Genomic DNA, 20,041 nt, shown 5'->3' with positions numbered 1-20,041 from the left:
AAGGAGCAAGTGTCTTTTAATTTCCTGGCTGCAGTCACCATCTGCAGTGATTTTGGAGCCCAAGAAAATAAAGTCTCTCACTATTTCCATTGTTTCCCCATCGATTTGCCATGCAGTGATGGGACTGGATGCCATGATCTTAGTTTTCTGAATGTTGAGTTTTCAGCCAACTTTTTTACTCTTCTCTTTGAATCAAGAGGTTCTTTAGTTGTTCTTCGCTTTCTGCCATAAGGGTGGTGTCATCTGCGTATCTGAGGCTCTTGATTATTTCTCCCAGCAATCTTGATTCCAGCTTGTGCTTCATCCAGCCTGGCATTTCACATGATGTACTCTGCATATTAGTTAAATAAGCTAAATAATCTACTTATTATAAATTGTATCCCCTGAATTTACCATACATAAATAGTAAAATTCACTCACTCTGGGACTTCCCTGGTGGTCCAGGGGCTAAGTGTCCATGCCCTCAATGCAGGGGGCTTGGGTTCCATCCCCAGTCAGGAAAGTAGATCCCACATGTCCCAACTAAGAGTTTGCATGCTGCGTGCCTGAACTAAAAGATCACACATGTCTGAACTAAAGGATCACTCATGCCATGACTAAGACCCACTGCAGCCAAATAAATATTTTTTTTAATGTACTCCATTTTATAAATATTTAAAGTAGCTGTAATAATTCATACTTATATTTAATATAGATGGAATCTTTCTACTAGCTGTTACAAGTGCTTTGCCTCATTGATTTCTCCAAGAGACATGGGCAGTAGGTGGACACATGGCCTCAGTCAACCTGTCATTCTATCCCCTTTATAATCCTTGACAGATACAATCCAAGGGAGTGCTTGCACAACACTGAGGGCACCGATGTCACTAAATTGTACAGTTTTAAAATGGTTAAGTGCATATTATGTGAATTTCACTTCAATTAAACAAACAAAAAGAATAGGATCCACACCTCTTATCTAGATCCAAATACCCCTGCACACTCCGTTCCCTGGGCCCTCTGCAGCCACCTCTCATACTTACTTTCTGTGCTTAAGGAAGGAATATGCTCTACCCCATTCCTCCCCTTTCTGCAGACACCTCCCCCATACCTAGAACTTGTCTTTCCTTTTCCCTGGGTCTAGCAGGCTCTCCTCAGTGTCCTAGCATGGTCCTCTCATCCTCTCATTGTCCTCCTCCCAGTTCAGACATCATGCATTGAGCTCACCAGTGGCTTTCTGACATCTTACCAAAAGTCATTTCTCAGTTCTGTTTCATGTATATGCTATCTTTGTGACTTGAGATCATCTTATATATTTATTTACTTCCTTTTTTTCCTGTGCCCCCTCACTCAAGGATGGTGGCGAAGACATTGTTCACCACAGTATCCCCATTCCTTGAGCAGTGCCTGGCACATAGTAGATGCCTTTTAAGTATTCGTTGAATGAATGAATGAGTACATTTAAAGTTGAATATTCACATGACTTACTGGCAGATGACTCACCTTGTATGTAAGAAATATAAGCCTGTATTTAAGTTCATAAATACATCTGTATGATTCAGAACTATTACTAATGTTTTACAACACTTTAACTATGTCCCCTTTCCATTTATTCTACTACTACTTCTTAGCTAAATATTATCTATCAGTAGTTTTGGATGTTTCTTTTTACTTGGAATCTGTTTTTTCTTCTTAGCTATATACTTTTTTTTCCTGTCTTTCGTCACATAGTTTCTCAGCATAAAGATACCTGGTGGAAAGAATCTCCCACACTTACCAAAAATAGCCAAAATCTTTTCGATGAGTCATGAAATACTATTTCAGGGAAGGAGAATCGTCTTTGTTACAATTTCATGTGTCTTAAAACATGTATCATGAACTTGTGTGGTACATTTATTTCTGTATTAGAAGTATTAATAAGTTACATTTTTGTGGTTGCAGGTACAGATCCAAGTGAGAAACAGCAAAACTTCTTTTGACAAGTTAAAGATGGATGTTTGTCAGAAAGTGGATTTACTTGGAGCTAGTCGCTGCAATATGCTGTCTCATTCGCTCGCTACCTACCAGGTACCCACCTCCATGGTCAGCATGTCCTTGCAGTAAAAAGATGAGTGGTGAGATTCCTTTTTAAAAGTTGTCTAAAGGGTGCAAAAAAAATTGTATAATTGATCAGATTCCTTTGATTTTGTTAAACTTGACTTACTAAGGTTATGACATCCAGAATCATAGAATACTAGACTGGAAAAGGCCTTAGCGGTTACCTACTCCTAGGAAGGAGAGACAGACAGACGTTTAGGAGCTCGAGAGGGGTCAGGATTCAAGGCCTCTCAGCCTGGTTCATTCAGGGATGCTCCACTTTGAACTAGTTGTACACACAGTTTCATTTGAAGCAAAGATGCTATGACCCACAAGTTTAACACTTTTCTACCATTGGTGGATGAGGAAAGTGAAAATTAAATGAAACTTAAAGGAAATGGTAGTGTTGGGCTTAAAAACTTAGGTTTTCTAAGTCTTATGCTCAGTTCTGCCAAATCGCCATTCCATACCACTGTAACCTCAGAAGTCTCATTTGTGCTTACTTCATTCCAAGTCACGCATAAATAGCATACAATAAGTAAGTTAGATATTAACAGGTAACAGTTACTGATTTTATCAGTCAGTGGCAAAATACAATAAACTCTTGCATAGGAGAATAATAATAAACTAAAGGAAATGGCATTCAATGCTGCTTTTAAGGAATCTACCTAGTTCAGTTCAATTCTGTGGAATTTAAGAATCAAGACAAGTGACGCTTGAAAATAAAAGTGTGTGGTCATCTGTGTAGCATGATGCCGGGAACACAGCGGCTGTTGGCCCAACTCTACTTTATTCTCCTCCCTCGCCCCCTCACTTTGAACGGGAACCTTGAAGCAGCAAGGAAAATGTTCAATTACTTGAGTTAGCTTGATAACACATTTTTTTTTTGACAAGCCTTTCTTGAACCCTAAATGAAAGTCCAAATTTAATGGTACAAATTATTTTACTCCAATTAATAAAGGTTTATACATGCTTACCAACATAAAAGTTTACACATACACCTTGATGCAAGTATGATGTTTTGGTGCTTTGAGCATTTTCTCCTGGGCTCCTCGGAGGTGTGCTCACGGCCAGCGTCCTTCTCCTGCCTGCAGTTCCTCCCGGGCTGCTCCGGCCAGGTGTCAGTGCTGTATACACACGGGCGCACACGCACGCAGACACGGTGCCAGTCCTTGCGCAGAGTCGCTCTTTACAGAGCTTTCAGGTTCCCCAGACCTGGACGTTGATTTTAGGTCCTGCTGCTTGTTATTTGACAACAACTATTTGTCTACGATAGTGAGGGAAAGCAGCACTGAAAGAAGCAGGACTGCCGTGTCACCTTCTCTTTCTCTGCAGAGAACACTGCTTGGATTCTGGGAGAAAACAGCTCGAATGATGTCCCAGATTCATGGGACCTGTATGGGCCTTCATCCATACGACTTTGTAGCTCTCAAGGTACATTCCTTTCAGTGCTCTTTTCTTAGATATATGACACTTCATCTGGACGATAACTTTGAGACTGCTTTTTGCTAAGCCTAATTTCAAATTTACAAAACACAGGGAATCATTTCTCTATACTCTTTCAGCTAGTCGTTTTTATGAAGTTCCCAGATAACAAATGCTGCCAGCAGCTCTAAACAAATACATGGGCGCACTGCTGGTGGGTCAGGTATTAGTAGAGTGGGGGAGAGGGGAATAAAAGAAAAAGTGAAGAGAAAATTAAATGCAAAAAGGAAAGGTAATGGAAAGGGGGACAGGTGATGGAAAGTGGTCATGTGTTTTCAAAAATGACCACATTACCTACCTGACAATTTTAGGAGTTAAAGTCTCTTTGCTTTCCTTTTACACTTATGTCATAATCCATGGTACCATTATGCCAGTTTTGGTCATTATGTATGTGTGACTGCTGCTGAGGAGTACCGAATTAGGTCAGCTCTTTCCGTAACACCTACATGTAAAACGTACTCTTCCTGTCAGCGTTCTGTGTGTGTGGCTTATCCAGCAGAGATGCACTGTGTTAATCATTTCATCCATTCTAGTAGGCTACGTTTCAGTTCCTTTGAACTATCATTCTGCTTTATTTTCAGTAGAACTTGAAAATGTTAACTTTGCCCAAGCTAGATGTGATGTTTATGATGGGTTCATATCCTATAACCGTGTGTTACTGGGGCTTGGTGTAGATTTTTAAGTCAGGTCCTGACATAGCATCTTCCAATCTAATAGATTCGGAGTTTTGTTGTTGTTGTTGTTGTTGTTGTTGTTGTTATATGTGTGTTTTGGTTTTTTACTTTTCTATGTTAATGTTTTACTGGATAACATACTGTGTATTTAGGCAACTTTCATATCCAATTTCAGCTCAGACTTGAAGTTGAAAATCTTTAGTTGTGTTTAGAGCATCACAGGGCTGGCCAGCAACACAGTGAGGTCTTCTGTGGCGTATCTTAGAGTGGTGGGCCCCTGACCAGTCCATAGCGTGCGTCATGGCCACGGGCAGCCAGGATACAGAGGACACAGGGCTCAGGTCACATTATATCAGCATACACCTCCCACTCTTGACTTCAGAACTCTTCCTGTTTTATATTGTTCTTTAGAATTTTTATTCTCACCTTTGTTTGTACAAAGAGAGAAAAAGATTCCTCCCACTTGCTTAACACTAAATTTCTTATCCTTAGCAACTACAAGACATTCCAATGAGGCTTACTGAAGACCACAAGGAAGAACGAATAGAAGACAGTTCTCTCTCTGAAAACCTCAGTGGGTAAGCAGACAAAAGTTACAGATCGTGCTATGAAGTTCTGGATACCATTGTATTTGTTTCTTCTCTGGTTTACCAAATACTGAATACTTCTATGCCATTTTTCCAGTTAACGTTAGACATTTGCTCTGAAACTTACCCCCTCGCCCCAGTTTTGGCATGGCAGGCAAAGTTGGTGATAGGAATATAGAACAGTTGGGTGATAACCCCAAGTTATTTAGTGTAGGAGACTGGGTCTTGTACCAAGAGTCTGTCTCTAGTGAATCCCAGAAGGGACAGCTTGAAAAAGAAAGAGGTGTTGGTAGCTATGCGATGGAAGCTGGTGACAGTTTGTCCTCCGAGACAACACAGAGGGGACTGGGACTGGTTCCCTAGAAAGGGAGGCCCTTGCTGTGCTCATCCTTCATGTCGCCCATTTCCCTTTAGTTACATGTTACCTTTGTTTTCCTTGCAGACCCACCACTTAATTGTCATTTTAACTAGATTGCACTGAGTATAATGATGATCCCAGAAATAGGCCCAAACAATGACAACACTATATTGTTGAGTGGAAAGCTGATCTGAAATATAGGCATTTCACCCTTTTCCCTAGGGGGATATCCAAACAACTTTTTTTTTAACCACCTTGGATATACAAATGTTTTAGAATATAGATTAAGTAATCAAATATATAGATATAAATTAAATGTATTAACTTAGTTACATATATTGAGACTTTAAATTGTACACTGTTTATTAATTTAGTAACTATATTTGTTATCACATTTTATGGAAGTTTTATTCAAAATCTCCTTACACATTTCAGCATTATGAAAGCTGCCTTTCACGTTAACTAACAGGTTCCAAAGCACCTCACCCTCTCTTCTGTCCAAAATGTTTAAAACACAATCTATGTATACTATCGTTGAAAATTTCATTCCATATCAAACTATCTATTTGTTCTGTAGGTTTATTTCTGTGGTATTTGCAAATAAATACTGTATTGCTTTTAAGTGTCTTTAAAGGCTTATTAAAGAAAAAACCCAACACTAGAGTTGTGAGTTTATTCTGCAAGAATTATGAAAAATGGTTCTGTATCTCAGGACTCTTCTGGTGATGCAGTGGCTAAGACTCGGTGCTTCCATTGAAGGGTGCATGAGTTCCATCCCTGGTCTGGGAACTAAGATCCCACATGCCGCTCGGTACCGTGAGGAAAAAAAATGATAAAACTTTCTGTATCTCATTTTTTAAAATTATTATACCAGATGGATGATAACACTTTCCATAATTAGTTTTAGTCAAGAATGTTTTAGCCAAATGTGCCTTATTTTCTAACCATCAATTTCTTGTTCAAAATAGAGTACTCCATTTTTTTTTTGCAGTTCTTCATTCCCTGTAGTTCCCAAGTACTCTTTTTTTTTTAAATCTCTTTCTTAAAATTTTTAATTTTTTAAATAGTAAATCTTTGTTGGTTATCTGTTTGAAATACAGCAGTGTGTACGTGTCAAGAATTCTTGCCAAGAATTCTTGAGCAAAAGCCTTTTAATGCTTGAAAACTGAACTTCATCCTGGACGGCTGTGGTGACAGATGTTGTCTGTGTGTAGTATTTCGCACAGTGCTCACCATGCTGAACATGGTACCTGGTGCTTCAATCAATACTCAGTATATATGCATTTAAAGAATAAGAGGTGAACGGTTATTTTTACAGTCTCTGTAGCTCGAGAAAAGATTTGTCTCAGATTTTAGGAGATCTACCAGACAATTGCCTCCTCAGTTAAAACAAAAAAAACTTTTTTAAGCCACACAGAACTGTTTGTAGAGTATGAATCCTCAGTGTATTTTAACCAAAATCTTTTCCTTTTTCTGTTTTACTTTAGGTTAGTTTTGTCAGATGAGGAAGTAAACTCAGGAAGTGAACCAGGTAAGATGGTAGATTCATTAAAATGTGAAATGCTCACATACAAACGTGAAAACAGCTTGTTGCAGCCTTTTCAGAGAGATTGTATTAATATCCATTTAATTAAAAAATGTTAAGTCGCTTTATGTCTCTGTACAAACACTTCTGAGTTCGCATTTCCCCCCAGCTTTTTGAGTGGTAATTGACATGTAACACTGTAAGTTTAAGGTGTACAATTGGGTGATTTGGTACTTGTATGTATTGCAAAATGATTTTCACCATTAGACTAGTTAACACATCCATCACCTCACATAGTTACTATATTTAATTTGGGATGTGGTGCTGGCTGTACTGTCAGCTGGGCTTGGAGGCTCCCCAGGGTCACTTTTAGGGCAGCCTGGTCAGGTGGGCCAAGGACCACGCTCCCCTGTTGGGTGGGACTGCTCACCTGCTTCCCTGCCTGGGCAGGTGGTAGGATTTGCTCTGCAGCCGCCCAGGGTCTCAGTCCAGGCTTCCTGCTCGGGTGGAACTGGAGGCTGTGCTTGGCAACGAGTTAGCTTTCAGGCGATCATAATTAGAGTGTCCAGTTATCTTCTTTAGGGAATTCTGGCCTTCTTAAAGACAGTTGCTTTTAGTGTAGATATTCATTTCACAGGGCAGTATGATTGTTTCAAAAATTATTCTCATATTTAAATGTATGTTATTTTAAAATAAATATACATTATATGTACAATCAACATATATATGAATTACTGTAGCTTTGGAGCCAGAAAAATCTGGATTTGAACGCTAACATTTTTTAAAAAATGAGTCATTTATGCCTTTTTCATATTTCTCTTTAGAAAAATGACTCATACACTCCTACCTGGCAGGATGCTAGATATATTTATAAACTATGTAGCACATAGTAGGTGTCCAATATTTTTTAAGCATACACATAAATACAGACCATACTGATGAAAGAAACTAAAAACTATAATAGTCATGAGCTCATATATCTAACATACCATCAAACATACATCCCAAATGTTATCTAATTGTGCATACATAATCCTGTATCCAATTAGAGAATATTTTTTTAACCAACATAAATGAAATATAATGGGCATTGTAGTTTCAACATCCACTTATAGTATTATTTTATCTTTTAAAACCTGCTGTATCAGTAGTTATATCCCCTTTTTGCTGAAGTACAGTTGATGTAATATTATATGTTATAGATACACAACAGATCACACTTTTTAAAGATTATGCTCCATTTATAGATATTGTTGGCTACATTCCCTGTGTTATACTGTTATATAAACTGTTATATAATGTGCTTCCAGCTTATTTTGTACATAACAGCTTGTATCTTTTAACCTCCTATCCCGAAGTTGCCCTTCCCTCCTCCTCCTCCCCACTGGTAATCACTAGTTTGTTTTCTGTATCTGCGAGTTTGTTTCCTTTTTGTTACATTCACTAGTCTATTCTGCTTTGTAGATTCCACATATAAATGATACGCAGCACTTGTTTTCCTCTGTCTGACTTATTTCACTTAGTATAATACCTTCCAGGTCCGTCCATGTTGCTATACATGGCAGAAATAAACTCAAAATGACTAAAGACCTAAATGTAAGGCTAGAAACCACGAAACTCCTAGACAACCTGTGTAGAACACTTGCTGACATAAACAGCAAAATTTTCTTTTGGATCTTTCTCCTGAATCAAAGGAGATAAAAGCAAAAATAAACAAATGGGACTTAATTAAACTTAAAAGTTTTTGCACACACAGCAAAGGAAACCATTGACAAAATCAAAAGACAGCCTGTGGAATGGGACAAAAATTGGCAAGTGATATGACCTATGAGAAATTATTATCCAAAATATATAAACAGCTCATACAACTCAAGATCAAAAACACAACCTGATTAAAAAATGGGCAGACGACCTGAACATACATCTTTCCAAAGACATACAGATGGCTCAACACCGTTAATCATCAGAGAAATGCAAATTAAAACCATGAGGGACTTCCCTGGTGATCCAGCGTCTAAGACTTTCTGCTCCCAATGCAGGGGGCTTGGTTTCACTATTGGGTCAGGGAACTATACCCCACATGCAACAACTAAAGATTCCACATGCTGCAGTGAAGATTGACAATCGTGTGTGCACCAGCTAAGGCCTTGAAACAGCCAAATAACTGTTTAAAAATAAATACAGCTACAATGAGATATCATCTCACACCTGTCAGAATGGCTGTCACCACAAAGACTACAAATAATAAATACCTGTGAAAATATGTAGAAAAGGGAACCTTCTTACACTGCCAGTGGGAATGTAAATTGGTGCAGGCACAATGAAAACCAGTATAGAGGTTTCTCAGAAACTAAAAATTACCATATGAGCAAGCAGTTCCACTCGTGGGTATATATATCCGAAAAAAATCCCCAAAACAATAATTGGAAAAGATACACGAATCCCATTGTTCATAGCAATAAGTGTCCATCAACAGATGAAAATAGAGAAAGAATATGTGGTGTGCATATAGGAGTACTATTCAGTCATAAAAAAGAATGAAAATTTGCTATTTCCAACAACATGGATGAACTAAGTGAAATAGGTCAGAGAAGGACGAATACTATATAATGTCGCTTATATGAGGACTCTAGAAACTTAAACAAACTATTGAACATAACAACAACAAAAAACCCAGAATTACTGATATAGAGAAAACTAGTAGTTACCATCAGGGACAAGGAGGGGAGGAGGGACAGGACAGGGCTAAGGGATTAAGAGATACAATTATGTATAAAATAAACTACAGGGAATATAGTCAGTATTTCATAATGATTATAAGTGGAGCATAAGCAAAAAATTGCGTATCACTATGTTGTACACTTGTTACTTATACTGAGGTATAATTGACATATAACTATATTAGTTTCAGGTGTACAACATGATTTGCTATATGTATATATTATAAAATGATCACCACAATAAGTCTAGTTAATATCCATCCTCATACACAGTTACCATTTTTTTCTTGTGATGGAAACTTTTAAGATTTATTCTCTTAGCAGCTTTCAAGTATGCAGTATTTGAAAGGATTACTAACTGTATAAGCTGTATAAGGTTTAGAAAAGGAAGAGGAACAAGAGGCCCAATTTCCAACATTCACTGGATCATAGAGAAAGCAAGGGGATTCCAGCAAAACACCTACATCTGCTCCATTGACTATGCAGAAGCCTTTGACCGTCTATATTAACAAAGTGTGGAAAATGCTTAGAGAGATGGGAATACCAGACTACCTTCCCTGTCTCTGAGAAACCTGTATGCAGGTCAAGAAGCAAGAGTTGGAACCGGACGTGGAATAAAGGACTGGTTCAGAATTGGGAAAGGAGTACATCAAGGCTGTATGTTGTCACCCTGCTTATTTAACTTATATGCAGAGTACATCATGCAAAATGCTGGGCTGGATGCAGCACAAGCTGGAATCAAGATTGCCAGGAGAAAGATCAACAACCTCAGATGATACCACTCTAATGGCATAAAGTGAAGAGGAACTAAAAAGCCTCTGGATGCGGGTGAAAGAGAAGAGTGAAAAAGGTGGCTTAAAATTCAGCATCAGAAAACTAAGATCATGGCATCCAGTCCCATCACTTCATGGCAAATAGAAAGGGGGAAAATGGAAGCAGTGACAGGTTTTCTTTTCTTGGGCTCCAAAATCACTGCACACCGTGACTGCAGCCTTGAAATTAAAAGATGCTTGCTACTTGGGAGGACAGCTGTGACAGACCTAGACAGCATATTAAAAAGCAAAGACATCCCTTTGCTGACAAAGATCCATATTGTTAAAGCTATCATTTTTCCAGTAGTCACATACAGATGTGAGAGTTGGACCATAAAGAAGGTGACCACCAAAGAATTTATGCTTTCTAAGTGTGGTGCTGGAGGAGACTCTTGATTGAGAGTCCCTTGTATTGCAAGGAGATCAAACCAGTCAATCCTAAAGGAAATAAATCCTGAATATTCTTTGGAAGGACTGGTGCTGAAACTGAAGCTCCAATACTTTGGCCACCTGATGTGAAGAGCCAACTCATCAGAAAAGACCCTTGTGCTGGGTATGATTTTATGCAAAAGAAGAGGGTGGCAGAGGATGAGATGGTTATAAATAGCATCACTGACTCAATAGACATGAATCTGAGCAAACTTAGGGAGATAGTGAAGGACAGGGAAACCTGATCTGCAGCAGTCCTTGGAGTTGCAAAGAGTCTGACACTTGGCTATTGAACAGTAGTAACAAAGTACTAACTATAATCAACACTCTGTACATTACATCCCCATGACTTACTTATTTTATAATTGATAGTTTGTACTTTTAACTTCCTACAGACACTTGGCCACTGAACAATAGTAACAAAGTAGTAACTATAGTCAACATTCTGTACATTACATCCCCATGACTTGTTTATTTTATAATTGATAGTTTGTACTTTTTAACTTCCTTCACTCATTGTGCCCCCACCTCAGCCTTTGGCAACCACCACTGTTCTCTAAATCTATGAGCTCAGGTATCGTTTGTTCTTTATACACCACGTATAAGTGAGATGGTACAGTATGTGTCTTTGTCTGACCCATTTCACTTAGCATAATGCCTTCAATATCCATCCATGTTGTCATAATGTTAAGATTTTATTCTTTTTATGGCTGAATAATGTTCCCTTGCGTTCATGAACCACATTTTCTTTTTTCACCCATTGATGGACACTTAGTTTCTTTCAGTGTCTTGGCTATTGTAAATAATGCTGCAGTGAATGGGGGGTCATATATCCTTTTGAAATAGTGGTTTTGTTTTTATTTTTTGGATAAGTACTCAGAAGTGGCATTGTTGGATCATATGGTAGTTCTATTTTTAGTTTTTTTGAGGAACCTCCATATTGTTTTCCATAGCCACTATGCCAATTACATGGAATGTGAAAACTTTTAAGAGGGCATGGCTATAACAGAGGACCTGAATATTTGTGGATATTATAAAATTATTTGTTATATTTATACATATGTAATTTTTATCTATAGATCTTTAAATTTTACATATATGGATTATAATCTGATTTGGTCAGCTGAACAGTTGGGTTTAAATTATTATAAACTACTATAGTAAATAAGCATGCTAAATTTTTTCTTCTTCAACTTAATCTTTCATGTGCTTTTGTTTCAGCAACTGAAGATCATAAGGAAAAACATTCTCGAATAAAAGAATTTGTAGCACCTCAGTTTTCTGACTCTGAAAATGGTATATTATAATTTCACTATATACATAGATAATTTATTATTTAAAATTCTTTAGTTTTTATTTATATATTCATTTTCATAACATGAAAATCTGATAGGTCTTTACACAGGAATGCAGTCCTGCACTTTTACTTCATAGCATGTCACAGTGGAAAATTGTTTATTCTGTATGTTTCCGCCCTGTGGGATGCATCTGTATCTGTGAGGACATGCAGGACTATTGTTTATCTTACTGTCTCATGTTTCTCTACCACCTATCACTGTAGGCACTCAGTGAATACTACGCTGAACATTTCTTCCAAGCAATTATGTTGCATACGTTTTCTCCCAGTTTCTTATTTGTCTTTTGACTATTCTTATAGTTGTTTTTTGCCATGAAAAAATTTTAAACATTTTATATAGGTCAAATTTATTAATCTTTTATTTTATTGGATGTGGATTTATGTCCTCTGCAAAGCCCAGGTTGCTGCTGCTGCTGCTAAGTCGCTTCAGTCATGTTGGACTCTGTGCGACCCCACAGACGGCAGCCCATCAGGCTCCCCCGTCCCTGGGATTCTCCAGGCAAGAACACTGGAGTGGGGTGCCATTGTGAGGAGTTCATTTATGCTTTCTGCTGCTACTGCTACTGCTTTCTACTAGTATTTATATAGTTTTTTTTTTTTTAACGTTTAGATCTCCAATTCATTTGGAGTTTATTCACGTAAGTGGTATTGGAACAATGGATTGAATGTTATATTTTTCCAAATGGCTATCCTTTATTTTTTTAAATGCCATCTTTGCCCCAGTAATTTGAGATTAACTTCCACTCATATGCTAAATTTCTATATGTAATTGAGTCTATTTCTAGACTTCCTTTATAGCTTATAGATGTGTCAATGCACCATTGCCACATTTTTTATTTAAAGACTTATTGTCTAGCTCTGTAAGAAAGTTTCATTGATACTTTGTGATCACATTAAATCTGAAAACTGACAGGTTGATGATGTCAAACAAGGGGAATCTTTCTGTTAAAGTTTACTTGTCTAGCTTTCATATATAGTCTTTTTATGTAGGTTTTGAACATTTCTAGTTAAGATCATCTCTGAATATTCTCTTTTATTGTGATTATAAATGACATTTTCTTTCCATTTCATCTTTAATTGGTTACTATTTTGTGTATGTAAGTGCTATTGATTTTTGCATATTAGTTTTGTATCCTGCTACCTTGCTAAATTTGTTTATACTTTGAGTTAGTTTTATGAGTGATTTTCTGGAACTTTCCAGGTAAACCATCATGTCTTCTACAAACACAGATAGTCTAGTTTTTTCTTTAACAACTCCTGTGACTGTAATTAATTTCTTTTTTAAAATTGAATTGGTTTCTACCTCCACAACAATGTGAAATAACAGCAAGCATTTCCTGATCTTGGTGTCAGTGCCTGTTTCTGAATTAAGATGCTAGCTTTTAGACTGAGGTATATATTTTATAATGTTAAGTATCCACACATTACTGTTTTCTCAAGAGATTTTATTAGGAATGGTTGCATACCCACTCCTTGTTGAATTTTGCCAACAGCATTTTCAGCATCTATACCAGTGATTATTTGATGTTTGCTCTTAAATACATTAAGATGGTGAGCTATATTAATAGGATTCCAGTTATAAATCCAGCTTTGTCATCGTGCATTGTCTGTTGATATTTTATTTACTGTGTTTATGTTGATATTAATTTCCCTGTGAAAATATCTCAGCCTGTGATTTTCTTTAGTTTTCTTCTCTGTGAAAATTGATCAGTTTAACCTTTTTACCTGTCCTGGGACCAATTTTAGTAAGTTATATTGTTCTCAGAGATTATTCATTTTGCCTGGGTTTTCAGATTTATTTGCATAGAGTTGTACAAAGTCTCTTTTGATTTTTTTTAACAGTTTTATTGGGATATAATTTAAATACCATAAGATTCACCCATTGTAAGTGTAAAATTCAGTGGCTTTTAGTGTATTTATAGAGCTGGGCAGCCATCGCAGTTGAGAATTAGAATATTTCCATTGCCCTCCAAATTCTCTCTTGCTTGTTTGCAATTATTCCCCGGCCCCCTCCCTGACTCCCACCAGACTAGAGCAAGTTTTCATCTTGGTGAACTGAGAAAGGGGGGGTGGAAAGGAATGGTTCTTAGTTCAAATACCATAGTCTTTCATTCTTTTTGAACTGTAATAGATTTTCTTGTGTAAATGTTTCTTCATTTGAAGTATGTCCTTGGAAATTTTCCAGAGATTTTAAAATAATTTTCACCAGTTACTTAAAAACTGATATGCAGGTCCCTAGACCTCATCATTCTGTCATGCCAGAAGCCTCTTTGATTTTTATTGATAAATGTAGTCATTTTTCTATTATTATTTAAATACCCCATGATTATGATATGAAATGTCTTCTTTATCACTAGTCTTCAGAAATTACATTCACCTTTCAACCAGGAGTTGTTTAAAAGGTATTAAGAACGTGCAGGCAGAAGACCCTTTAGTTTCTGGTTTCATTTAAAAATGATCTCATTTTTTTCCCTTAGTCAAACTTTATTCAAGGTACTAATTTAGTAAGTCTTTGTTTCATACATAAATATAGGAGTCACAAGACCAAATACAGTTGATACTTGAACTCAGTGGGGGTTCTGGGCCCCCATCCTCCGACAGTTGAAAGACCTGCCTGTAATCAATTGTGGTTGTTGCTGAGTTGCTAAGTCATGTCTGACTCTTTTGTGACCCCATGGACTGTGGCCCGCCAGGCTCCACTGTCCATGAGATTTCCCAAGCAAGAATACTGGAGTGAGTTTCCATTCCCTTCTCTAAGAATTGTCTCATTTTATTTCATTATAATCAGAGCATGTTGTTTGTAATATTTCTATTTTAAGAAACTGATTTGTGTGTGTGCCTTAGTTACAGTTTCCATGAATTTTCAGTTTGTGCTTCAAAAGAAGGTATATTTTAATTAGGGTTTGTATATATTCAAAAACAACCACAGTAGAACCTCCCCGGCAGTCTAGTGGTTAAAACTTTGTATGCCCAGTGCAAGGGTTGCAGGTCTGATCCCTGGTTGGAGAACTAAGATCTCACATGCCTGGGGGGAAAAAAAAAACTACTTGTTGATTATGTTGTTTAGATATTTTATGTCTTTACTTCTGTCCTCGTGGCCTGTTTTTTAACTTGGTATATTATAGTCTCCTGTTATTAGCTTCTGTTTCTCCTCACGTTTCCTGTAGTTTCTGTCTTACACAGGTGGTTGCTTAGTTATTTTATACATAAATATTTATAGCTGTTAATTTCATTGTGAAATGTCATTTTGATCTTTCAGTTCAGTCACTCAGTCATGTCCAACTCTTTGAGACCCCATGGACTGCAGCACGCCAGGCTTCCCTATCCATCACCAACTCCCAGAGCTTGCTCAAACTCATATCCATCGAGTCGGTGATGCCACCCAACCATCTCATCCTCTTTTGTCCCCTTCTCCTTCTGCCTTCAATTTTATCCAGCATCAGGGTCTTTTCAGTGAGTCAGTTCTTCACATCAGGTGGCCAAACTATTGGAGCTTCAGCATCAGTCCTTCCAGTGAATATTCAGGACTGATATCCTTTACGATCGACTGGTTTGATCTCCTTGTAATCCGAGGTACTCTCAAGAGTCTTCTCCAGCACCACAGTTCAAAAGCATCAGTTCTTCACCGCTCAGCTTTCTTTATAGTCCAACTCTCATATCCATATGACTACTGGAAAAACAATAGCTTTGACTAGATGGACCTTTGTCAGCAAAGTAATATCTCTGCTTTTTAATATGCTGTCTAGGTTGGTCATAGCTTTTCTTCCAAGGAGTAAGCATCTTTTAATTGCCTGGCTGCAGTCACCATCTGCAGTGATTTTGGAGTCCAGGGAAATAAAGTCTGTCACTGTTTCCATTGTTTCCCCATCTATTTATCAGGAAGTGATGGGACCAGATGCCATGATCTTTGTTTTCTGAATGTTGAATTTTAAGTGAGCTTTTTCGCTCTCCTCTTTCACTTTCATCAAGAGGCTCTTTAGTTCTTTTTCACTTTCTGCCATAAGGGTGCTGTCATCTGCATATCTGAGGATATTGATGTTTTTCCTGGCAGTCTTGATTCCAGCTTGTGCTCATTTTTCATGATGTACTCTGTATATAAGTTAAATAAGCAGGGTGACAATATACAGCCTTGACATACTCCCTCACCAATTTGGAACCAGTCTGTTGTTCCACATCTGGTTCTAACTATTGCTTCTTGACCTGCATACAGATTTCTCAGGAGGCAGGTAATGTGGTCTGATATTCCCATTTCTTTAAGAATTTTCCACAAATTTCTTTAAGAATCCTTTAGGAATTTAAGAATTTTGATACGTAGCCTACCTAATTAGAAATTTTCACATAAACGTCTAATCACTTTGTTAAAAATTATGTTAATGAGAATGAAACAAACTTGATTTGCCATATATCCTACTCTTATTTCCTTGAAAAGATAAAAGCCATTTTGTTTTTATGTTCACTCAACAGTTGCAAAAGATTTGCCAGTAGATTCATTGGAAGATGATTTTGAGAAGGAATTCTCGTTTCTGAACAGCCTCCTAAGTCCTGGTTGTTGGAGTGCTGGTGAATCTTCCCAGGAATGCCAGGCTGTCTTTGGAAGCCCCAAAGCCGGTCTCACATGCCAGGAGCCTTCTGGGGGCTCTGAGCCTCTTGCTCACTCCGCAGGATTCCTTCCTTCACAGCTCTTTGACCTTGGCCTTCATGCTGCTGGAGCTTTCAACAGTAAGTGTCTGTGCATCATTTGGACACCCCTGAATTGCTGTATATTTGTGAAGCAAAACTAGGTACATGTGGATGCTGAAATCAACAAGGACACTAAGTTAGCTTCAGTACTGCTGCTGCTGCTGCTAAGTCGCTTCAGTCGTGTCCGAGTCTGTGCAACCCCATAGACAGCAGCCCACCAGGCTCCACTGTCCCTGGGATTCTCCAGGCAAAAACACTGAAGTGGGTTGCCATTTCCTTCTCCAATGCATGAAAGTGAAAAGTGAAAGTGAAGTCGCTCAGTCGTGTCCGACTCCTCAGCGACCCCATGGACTGCAGCCTACCAGGCTCCTCCGTCCATGGGATTTTCCAGGCAAGAGTACTGGAGTGGGTTGCCACTGCCTTCTCCATCATTACTGCTAGATAAAATCTTCAGTCATACCAGTCAACAAGAAAAACAACAGATATCACTGGAGTCTGTCAAGGAGAGTGAAACAAAGGCTGTTTTCCTGCCACCTCCCATAAGCCCCATATTTTCTTCATTGACTCTCCCAGGTATCTTCTCTATGTAGAAAACTGTGTCTTGTTTAAAATTCTTGATCTGCTAAGTTATCCCTGCCTAGGGCAGGTGACACTGTTTCTTCCACCTAGCAAAACTTGATGCGTTCTCTTCCTGTGAGCTCAGAGATGACACAAGAAAAGGGAACAACTCCAGAGCTGGTTCCATGACAGCCTTCCGGGCAAGGTGATGGGAGTGCAGGGCTGTGTGGAAAGCTGGGAGCAGGAAAGGGCCACCTGCTTTGTTTACATGTCAGGGACTCTCCACTCACCTGCTGTTCCACCATTCTGTGTCCAGCTCGACACCTTAGGAATCATATTGTTCCCCACTTCCATAATGGTTCCTAAGTCCTATCAATTACCTTTCTAAGATGTGTCTCAAATATCCCACTGCTCTTCCATTTAGAACCTCATTAGGTTTCCTGGGTTACTGTGACTCCACCTAACAGGTCTCCCAAACCCTAATTATATTATGGAATATTACCCTGGTACAAAGATTGGAGGACTTTTATTAGATATTTTCCCCCTGTTTTTCTGTTGCTACTTCCCATTTGATTAACAATGTGTTATTCATTATTTCTCTCCCCAGGCTGGGCCTCCCATGGTAGATTAGAATTTCCTCTTTCACACATTGATAACCAGCCAGTGCCTTCACAGAGTCCAAAGAAATTAACAAAATGTAAGTTACTTATTTACATTATCTGCCATCATAATAAGTCAAATTCAAGTAAATTTAGAAAAGAATCATTTTATAGCCTTTGCCTCATATTGTCCAGAAAATTATTTTGTTAATAATGAATTAAAATGAAAGCTGTCTTTGGCTGTCCCTCACTGTGGAAAGTAATGACTAGACTTTGTGGGCTTGCCATGGTAAACTGTATCCTCTACTTCAGTCCTCTGTGTTTTGTGTTAAAGTTTATTGATAATGGATAATACCATTAGAATAGAACATGTTCTTTGTGCACAAGATGCCTGTTGACAGAGAATGCACTCAGGCTTGTAGCATAGAACCTGGTACATAGTAATTGCTAACATATATTGAGTACTTACTGTATTTTGTCTGCAGAGCTGGTTCATGTTGTAATTACCATGTAGGATATACGTAGAAAATAGACCCATTCCCTGTCTTATAGGATCTTATACGTACTAATCCTAGCCACTGACGTTGACTTAGCTTTTTAACTGGACAGAATTTCAGACACACAGAAATATTTCATAAATGAAAATGGCACAAAGAACATCGTGCAGATTTCCCTATTGTTAGCATTTATCCCATTTGCTTTATACAGGCGTGTGTGTAATGCATGTGTTGTTTTATCTGAACCACTTGTGGGTAAGTTACATGCACCATGACCCTTTCCTCCTAAACGCTGCAGCTTGCGTTTCCTGAGAACAGGTATATTCTCTTGTACAACCACAACATGGTTGTAATGTCAGGAAATGTTAACACACTTTTCTATAATCTACTAAGTATTTGTATCTTGTGTTTGAGTTGACCCAGTAATGTCCTTTATAGCACTGTCCTGAGTCTGCCTGGCAGGCCAGGGGGCGGGGGGAGTCTGTGGTCGTGTGCTGTATTCAGTTGCCATATTTCATTAGACTCTTTTAATCTGAAATGTTTCCACAACTTTTGACTTTTTTGGACATGGGCATCTTAGAAGAATATCGTCCCTCTGCTCCACTGTTGTTTTTAATAGAAGGCTCCTTATGCAGTTTGATTTGAGGTCTCCTTGTAATTAAATTTAGGTTGTTAGTTTTCCTGAATAAGTCAGATTGTCCTGACTGGAGTACACATAGGTGCTGTTCCTTTCTCGGCGTTTCACAGCTCAGAGCTGCCCCTCTCTGCCTTAGGGGTGTTACGTTGGCCACTCACCCAGGGTGTTGCCCAGGTTCTCTCCTATATGATCACTGTTTTGTTCTATCCTCCCTGACAATTACTGAGCAGTCTGTGGGAAGACACTGTGAAACCTTGTACACATTCTGCTCTTTTCTCTTTGTCAGAATTTCCACTTGGGTTTAGCATCCATTTTTGCTTTTTGTCTGATTCAGCCTGTCCTGTTACAGGTGAAAAGTGATGATTTTCCAACCCTAGAACTCTCTCCACACTTTTTTTTAAATTGTAGTAAAAACACAGAACAAAATCTAGCATCCTAGCCATTTTTAAGTGTATGGTTCAGTAGAGTATATGCACACTGCTGTGAAAAATGTGAAACTTTGTACCCATTAAACAGTAACTTCCTATTCTCTCTTCCCAGCCCCTGGTAACCACCATTTTACTTTCTGTTTCTATGAATCTGACTACCTTACACACCTCGTATAAACAGAGTCCTGCCAGTACTTGTCTTGTACCTGGCTAATTTCACTTAGCATAATGTCCTCAAAGTTCATCCATGTTGTAGTATGTGACAGGATTTCCTTCCTTTTTAAAGCTGAATAATGTTTCATTGTATGGATATACCACATTTTGTTTATCCACTCATCCGTTAATCACATTTTTTTAAACAGCTTTATTGACATATATCGGAGAAGGAAATGGCAACCCACTCCAGTGTTCTTGCCTGGAGAATCCCAGGGACGGGAGAGCCTGGTAGCCTGCCGTCTATGGGGTTGCAGAGTCAGGCACGACTGAAGCAACTCAGCAGCAGCATTGACATATAATTCACATGCCATACAACTGGCTTCTTCCACCTAAGATCATGGCATCTGGTCCCATCACTTCATGGCAAATAGATGGGGAAACAGTGGCTGACTATTTTTCTGGGCTCCAAAATCACTGCATATGG

At 38.4% G+C, this 20,041-nt stretch overlaps 1 protein-coding gene across 2 annotated transcripts in view; it reads left to right on the top strand.

Annotated features, from left to right (window-relative positions):
• Positions 1 to 20,041, top strand: part of ICA1L (islet cell autoantigen 1 like) — a 55,694-nt gene that overhangs the window by 30,329 nt on the left and 5,324 nt on the right. For both annotated transcript variants that reach the window (XM_069578049.1, XM_069578048.1), the window contains exons 6-12: positions 1,921 to 2,046; positions 3,391 to 3,489; positions 4,707 to 4,792; positions 6,647 to 6,690; positions 11,867 to 11,941; positions 16,467 to 16,721; positions 17,848 to 17,937. In XM_069578049.1, the coding sequence (XP_069434150.1) occupies positions 1,921 to 2,046; positions 3,391 to 3,489; positions 4,707 to 4,792; positions 6,647 to 6,690; positions 11,867 to 11,941; positions 16,467 to 16,721; positions 17,848 to 17,937 (775 nt within the window). The remainder of the gene's footprint in view (positions 1 to 1,920; positions 2,047 to 3,390; positions 3,490 to 4,706; positions 4,793 to 6,646; positions 6,691 to 11,866; positions 11,942 to 16,466; positions 16,722 to 17,847; positions 17,938 to 20,041) is intronic.

This window comes from Ovis canadensis, chromosome 2, assembly GCF_042477335.2.
Source record: "Ovis canadensis isolate MfBH-ARS-UI-01 breed Bighorn chromosome 2, ARS-UI_OviCan_v2, whole genome shotgun sequence".
Classification (NCBI taxonomy): domain Eukaryota; kingdom Metazoa; phylum Chordata; class Mammalia; order Artiodactyla; family Bovidae; genus Ovis; species Ovis canadensis.
This window is presented reverse-complemented; position numbering and strand designations above follow the sequence as displayed.